The 7835-nt window shown below is 42.1% G+C and overlaps 1 protein-coding gene across 2 annotated transcripts; it reads left to right on the forward strand.

Moving 5' to 3' along the window:
* Positions 1-242: 242 nt before the first annotated feature.
* On the forward strand, positions 243-3955 carry LOC118276929 (ecdysone oxidase-like). 2 transcript variants are annotated; one of them, XM_035595551.2, is made up of 4 exons: positions 243-382; positions 1174-1275; positions 1681-1811; positions 2093-3955. In XM_035595551.2, the coding sequence occupies exons 2-4, from the start codon at positions 1179-1181 to the stop codon at positions 3605-3607; spliced, it is 1743 nt and encodes a 580-aa protein (XP_035451444.2). In that variant the 5' UTR covers positions 243-382; positions 1174-1178; the 3' UTR covers positions 3608-3955. The 2 variants fall into 2 exon arrangements, with proteins under 2 accessions (XP_035451444.2, XP_050555952.1); XM_050699995.1 differs by having other exon boundaries at positions 269-382; positions 1167-1275.
* The last annotated feature ends 3880 nt before the right edge of the window (positions 3956-7835 follow it).

Here is a 7835-nt window from a genome sequence, read left to right on the forward strand (position 1 = left end):
TCAAAAAAAATAAGTCGATCCATGTCTTTCCAACATTTAGCTGTAAAAAGTACAGTTGAAATATAGTCCGTCTGCCCAGAGCATAAAGCCGAAGGTTGATTAATACCACTTCAGTAGAATTAACCACCCAGGTAAAACCGGGGAGAATACTAATGGTACCTGTGTAAGTATTATATAACGGAGTACATTCGAATTCAAATGAAATGTGTTTTGTGTTTGTCACCTTAATACATACATTAATATACATATGTACATACTACTTATATAGTATATAAAGGAGGTATCATTCTCTCATCACATCATTAACGAAGAGCTCCTTCCGATCAGATCGACCAGGATCTGATAAGTAAAGAGTTGAAGTAATTCATCAGATTAGGATCAGGTGAGTAATAATTTTTATAGAAATTATCTTGACTTGACTAGCACTGGTGTAATTATTTGATTAGTTATTCAGACTGAAAAACGTTTAAAATGGCTTTTTCGTTTTTCTATATCACCTACATATATTTATTTATTTATAATCTGTATCTCATAATAAACTGTATACTCATCTTCAAAAATCTAACTATACAGTTTCCTATCCGTTTGTTTATTTGTTGGACCACTTATCCGACCACTCTACTCGGTACTCAGTCAGTTATACTTTGTAAATTGTTATTTATCTACACTATAGACTACCTCGTTGACCGAGTGGTTGTAACTGCAACAGCCGGGCAAGGAGTCTCGGGTTCGATTCCCGGGTCGGGCGAAGTATTACTGGGCTTTTTTCGGTTTTTAGAAAATTTCTCAGTGGTAGCACGGAGTCTGGAAATGTGCCCGGGGTATATGGCAATAGGCTCACCACCACATGGGACTCACAATATAAATTGTGAAAAGTGGGTGTAGACAGTGGCATTACGTGCCATAATGTGCACCTCTGCCTACCCCTTCGGGGATTAAAGGCGTGACGACATATGTATGTGCCATAATGTGCACCTCTGCCTACCCCTTCGGGGATTAAAGGCGTGACGACATATGTATTTATCTAAAAAAATATGTATTTCAGAGACCTCCTTTACACTCAATTATTACTTATTTTTTTATATTATTCTCTGATTATTTTTTTATCTTCCCTCTTCACATCCCTTGTAATATACACTCACGATTTTTGTTGACTAGACATTTAGTTTCCAGCTAAGATGGCGGCCTTCCACTCAGTCGCAGCGCTGCTGCTGGTGCTTGGGCTCTCGGCCATCGAGGCCGGCATCGTGTTCCCCTCGCAGGCCAAACTGACCGGTGAGTGATTACTAGGAGTCAGGGTGTACTTTTTTTTTTTTACTTTGCCCCACTCTAGGATTTTCTCCTGTGTCGTGTGGGTGCGTTTACAAACACACAAGTTCATATACACATGACACCCAGACCCGAAACAACAATTTGTGGATCACACAAAAAATTTGCTCCGTGCGGGAATCGAACCCGCTACCCGTTGCGCGGCAGCCAGTTGCCCAGCCACCGCACCAACCGTGCATTCACTTTATATCATCATTAGCCAGAATTGTGAAATTACATTATTATAGAGGTTCCTGATTGCTTTCCTATATATAAATCTACACTTTTTTAGCAGTAGCTGGTCACTATAGGACCGACTGAACTGACGTTTATACTATTATTTTACGTGTTAATGCTTTTATCGCACTGTAGACAATGCGTCGTACGACTACATCATCGTGGGCGGCGGCACGAGCGGGTGCGTGGTGGCGCGGCGGCTGGTGGACGCCAACCACTCCGTGCTGGTGCTCGAGTCCGGGGGCGATCCTAGCGCCATCTCCATGGTAAGCTAACAGTACAAGGCTTGCAGCACACGATCTAAACAAAATAAGTTAATCTACACTGATTATTACTTTTTTTATTATATAAAACTGATGTTTTTTTGAACGTGCTGTTGTCAGGATCTACTGGTTAGAATATTAAATAATTATTCTTGCGTTGAATAGTCCACTTATCAAGGAAGGTTATAGGCTATAAACATCACGCTACGATCAATAGGAGCCGAATCAAGTGGGTGAAACCACGCGGGACTAGCTAGTTTATTTCATAAATGTATTTCTTCCAGCTTCCGGGACTGTTCTACCTGCTGCCAGGAACAAATCTCGACTACGACTACAAGTCCACCTTCGATGACTACGCAGCGAGCGCCCAAGGAAACTACACCAGACTGACCGCTGGCAACGCTCTCGGGGGCAGCAGTGTCCTGAACCATCACCTGTCCATCAGACCTATCCCACAAGACTACGACGACATAGCATCACTCACAGGAGACGATGGCTGGAGCTACGACAACATGCTCCCCTACTTCAAGAAGACGGAAACTGTTAAGGATGAGGAAATCGCGAGCACTTACAGCGAGTACCACGGCGACAGCGGACCGCTCGGCATCACCAGGGAACTGCACGATGATGATGTCGCTTACTACCTGAAAGCTCTCGCTGAAGTCGGGAACCCAACTGTTGAAGACTTGAATGGGCCAGTAAACGTCGGCTACATGCAGCCATTGCTGAACATCGACAACGGAGTCAGACAAACCCCAGCTTACGTATACCTTAACGATATCAAAGACAATCCCAACTTACACATCTCCAAAAACACCAAGGTCTCAAAAATCAATTTCGCCAACAGCACCGCCGTGAGCGTGGAGGCCATCTACAAAGGTACCACGTACACGTTCCGAGCAAACAAAGAGATCATCGTGAGCGCGGGAGTGTTCAACACGCCGCAGATACTGCAGCTGTCGGGGGTCGGCTCCAAGGAGGTCCTCGACAGTTTGAACGTCGACCAGGTCGCCGACCTGCCTGTGGGTGACAACTTGAGAATACCACCCACCGTCATCGTAGTACAGAAGACAAAAAAGAATCTCAACATATTGTCCGCAGTTTCCAGTTTATTGCCAGCTGTAGTACCAACTAAGATCCCATTCCCTCTATTACTCGGTACTACTCCAACGAACAAGTCCTCGGAGATTCCAAACTACCAGACATACAACCTGATGCTCCCCCACGACACGCCGTTCCTGACGCTGGCGTGTGTCGCGATATACGGGTACTCGCTGGACGTGTGCCTGCGCTGGCAGACACAGATAGCGACCAGGGACGCGGTGTACAGTGTGGTCGTAAACCTGGACGCCGTGTCCACAGGCACCGTGCGCGCAAACAGCACGGACATAAACGACGCCCCTATCATCACGACTGGCTTCTATTCTGAGAGCGAAGACTTGGAGCGTGCCGTGGACATCTTGTTAGATCTACTGGCAGTACAAGACTCTCCTACTATGAAGAACCTGGGTGCTGCTGTTGTTGGTGTGGACTTCCCCGAGTGCGCGGACAAGGAGGCTGGTTCCAGGGAGTTCTGGAAGTGCTACGTGCTGCACAGGACTATCGCCGGTTTCCTCTACTCGGGAACTTGTCCGTTGCAGACCTGCGTGGACAGCGAACTGAAGCTGCTCGGATTGAAAAAGATCAGAGTGGCGGACGCCAGCGTGTTCCCTAAAGTGCTGCACGGAGCTCTGAATGCTGCTGTGTTGGCTTTGGGTGAGAAGGCGGCTGACCTGATCTTGCAGGATGCTGCCAATTGATTCCAGATGTAATGACAAAGAATGTAGAAGATGAAGCACTAGAGTACAATCCCGCAGTGATGTCCCTCCTCCTTCTTTACAACTACATTATGTTCCAAATAATTCTATCTCATAAAAACGTAATTCTTAACAACCCAATGAAGTAGCTGTATAGTATAGCAGCGGCTATAGTACCTACGAATGTTACCTGACAAATCAGTTTCCAGAGGCTATTCCTCTGTTTCAACAAGGTCGATCGAATACCAAAGTTTAAATGTCTAATTTTATATTGTTCATGTTTTTTTTTTTAATTACATGCGAACTCTAATTATGAATTGTTTCGTAATTATATCATTGTACACATTTTCACTGTTGTATTTTGTTTTTGAAAATCGTTTCCGTACCATACCATTTTATGATCTAGAAATGAAATTAGTCAATTATAATTAATTAACTGGTTATTACGACTGTATTTATTAGGTTGAATGTACTCCATTGAAATAATTGTAATCAACTTTAAAGTTAATGGAAATATAATAAATAATAATGTAACTAGAGAGCCGCCATTTTGTGTCCTGTCTACGTCACAACCGTACAATGTCAAAGAGAATTGGGTACTATCCTCGGTCAAAAATAAATTATTACAACTTTTCAATACAATAAAATATTAAAAAATAATCACTCTCATTCATAAATTTGATGAACTATTTAATTTTCGATTTTTTCTAGCTAAATTTCTAGAAATAAGTCTGCTATTTGACGTCAAAAACTTATGACGTCATAATGCACTATTTCATACAAAGTTCATAGAAAATATCGTTTTTGACGTTTCGAAAAAAGTATTGAATTTGACTAGTAGGAAAGTAGCCAGATTGCAAGTATTTAGACTTGTGACTTGCATCGCTCGTGTGGAGCTGCGTGTTTTTGTGTGCGAGTACTTAACTGTGATGTATTTGTGATAAGAGGGCTTAACTATTGTATAAGTACAGAAAACAAATGCTACTGAGGTTTTTAAAAGAATCAATTCCAATAATACGGAATCCCAATACATTTTAACTCACAATTTTGAAAAGACTAACGAAATAAACAAAAATTCAAACACAATCTTCGATTTTGTTCTAAAATTAACCCTATTTTTTTATTTTTAGTTAATCCCAATCAAGTTTTCCCCTGACCTTCCTTCAAGGGTCAAAAGGCGTGTTACGTTAACACAGACTTACAAACATCCCTGCCATCACCTCCCACCAGCCCTGGTCACTGGCCACTGGACATATATTACAACATTCTCACCCGCCCCACATTCGCCGCTCCGCTCCATTCGATTCAATTCGACATAGTTTTAAAAATCCACCAGATTGCGGAAGGAAACCGGACGGTACCGGACGGCGCCGGACAGCCGGAATGCGACCTCGATGTAGGACCGTCATTATTACCTGAAATCGGATCCGGTACGGAATATTGCCGGATTCATCGGATTTGTCAGTTTCAATGGGTTTTGTAAAAATATAATGTGCGTATAGATAATGTATTTAAGTTTTGGTAGAGAGTTGATTTGTAAACTGAAAGTAAATATACAAGTAGGAGATTTTATGACATTTATTTTCAATGCTTCAATAGCTGTTTGACTGCAGAAGGTCCTATTGTCCTATAGTTGTATCCTATTGTACGGTTCAGTTGTTTATGGTGAAACTTGGTTGTACTACGTGAATGTGGGTGTTGCACTTCTGCCTACCCTTTGCATACTACATACCACATAATATCATGACTTGTAACAACAAGTCATGATATTATATGGTATGTAAAAGAAGTTAATATGTTGAAACAGCAACTGATTTAGCTACAAATGCTCCTCAAGATCACACAATATACGGATTGGGACTTTCCTATAAAACTCTCTAACAGCCAACTTTCTACAGTTTAATTAAAGTTCGATAAGTAAATCAGGTTGTTGAACCACCGCCCAATGAATGGTAGGAGTGTGGCCAATCGACAATGGGTTCACAGTTCGATGCCTGGCGCGTGCACTATTGTTCCTTGCGAGGAAGTTGACAAAGCGTCACGTTGTCTGTCATGGTGCTGTGGCCGTGCTACAGAAACTTATGTAATTATTGTGTGTTCTGTTTGTTTGTTTGTCTGTATACTACGAATTCATGTAAACGTGTAAATCTCTAGAACAAATGAATCGATTTCATTAATTTGTTATAGTTAAGAGAAGGTCCATTCGTAAGAAAGAAAAAGCGAAACAAAGTTCTCAGGTTTCGCTACTATATAAGTATATATTATCTAACAATATAATGTTCTTAAAATCGCGTACATATTTTTTTATGGGTATAAACTGGTAAACGAGTAGACGGATTGCCTGATGTTAAACGATCGGCTCCGCCCATTCAAACCTGAAACACCAGAGGAGTTACAAGTGCATTGCTGGCCTTTTGGGGATTTAGGAGTTTGAGGTTTGTTAGGGATTAAAATGATTGGGTAGGGGGGTAATTGGGCCTCTGGTAACCTCACTGACACAACAAAATGTACTGCTCGGCCGTGGTATCGCTCCGGTCGAATCGGCCCATTCGTGCCTAAGCATGGTTCTCAAAATGAGACATAATATTGAACTACAAAATACCAGGGCGCGAGGGCAACCTTTGGGTGGTGGAACACTATTGTAATTTATAAATAAGGTAGTTATAGCTTGGTATAACAATAAATAAATAACACATTAAATTCTGTAGCGCGCGATAAAGTGTCAAACATTTACAACATGTTGAAATATAATTTTATTAGAAGTTTATTTACAGCATAATCTGTCGCACACGTAATGATTAACAAAACTAAATAAATTAACATGCGATTCCCGACCTAATGACCTGGCACATTAGAGCCATTTCATGTTGCAACGTCACGCGTTAGCAGGTGCAGCGCCACCTTGCGGCCACCTGCCGCAGCGCGCAGAAGTAAAAACGTATGAATGGCAGTGGTCACCTGTTGAGCTTTATAATTACTACTATTAGTTACTGTATTAAGGGGCGGCTGGAGATGGGAGGCTTGGTCAGGAGCTTCTAGGTGGTTCAAAAATATCTGTACTCTTAGTACAAGTTTGCTTTACGTTTAGGGCACCTAATTGAAACGAGAGCGCGTTCGGCGCTGTGATTGGTTGATCCATTCGAGCCGGCCAATCAGAGCGCCGAACGCGCTCTCGTTTCGATTACATTAAGCGTAAAGCAAACTAATAAGGCAAGGCTACTGCTCAGTAGATGTATATCACATTTTGTTGTTAAGACCACACTTACTGTGGGTCTCTTAAGAGCTGACGCAGGGACTACACATATTTTAGCGTTGACGAATAGAAGCGCCAATACAGTTGAACTCTTTTAAAAAAATTGGAGAATCAGAGACAGTTGTTGTCTAGTCCACTATAATACATTATTTTATTCGCTCTTTCGCTATTAAGATACCATTTGGAAGAGTAGAAAGACCATACCTAAGAAACGAACCAACTGCTTGTTTAATGACCGACAACCTTTTGCTCTCTCTGGTGTTGTAAGTCCCCATAGGCGAGGCGATGCTTACCATCAGGTAACCCGCCTGATTCTTCCCTACCATATAAATAAGTGGTGAGTGTGGTGTGTGCAGAGCTTGCCCTTACCGCGCACGCGCCGTGCACCTGCCGGCGACGCGTGCCGGGAGGCTGCATCTCAACGAGTGCCCGCATCGAGCCGTGCAACGCAGGAGATGCAGCGGGGAGGGCATGAACTCTTTGTTACATTACTTTGTGGAGTATTCCGTGCATGTTCTATTATTTGTTTAGAAATACACTGGTATCAGTATAAGAGTGGATTACTGCAAGAATCAAACCCACCACATGTACTGCTGCTGTTATCCAGCTAGTGAAACAAGTCACAAGTATTGAACAGGATACTCATGAATTAAATCACTGAAGTATTTGATTAATTACATCCTTACATGTGAGTTAAAGGAAATGTTATTACCATTTGTTCCTAAACTCTTCTATTTTATGTTTGGTTCATGTATTACTGCAGTATGTACGTAATGTGATTGAGCGATATAAACTACAAATGTATCGTCTTATTAAACAATAGACAATTGTACTCCAGGTGTAAGTCGACTACTCGCTTCAGCCTATGTCTTACACCACTCGCGCTGCCTTCCTAGGCGCTTAAGTCCCGTTTATCGCAACAAAAAGCTAATTAGTTCTTACAACATCACCTGGTGTAAGATAAGTCGTGCCTAGACA

This window comes from Spodoptera frugiperda, chromosome 17 (assembly GCF_023101765.2).
Source record: "Spodoptera frugiperda isolate SF20-4 chromosome 17, AGI-APGP_CSIRO_Sfru_2.0, whole genome shotgun sequence".
NCBI lineage: Eukaryota > Metazoa > Arthropoda > Insecta > Lepidoptera > Noctuidae > Spodoptera > Spodoptera frugiperda.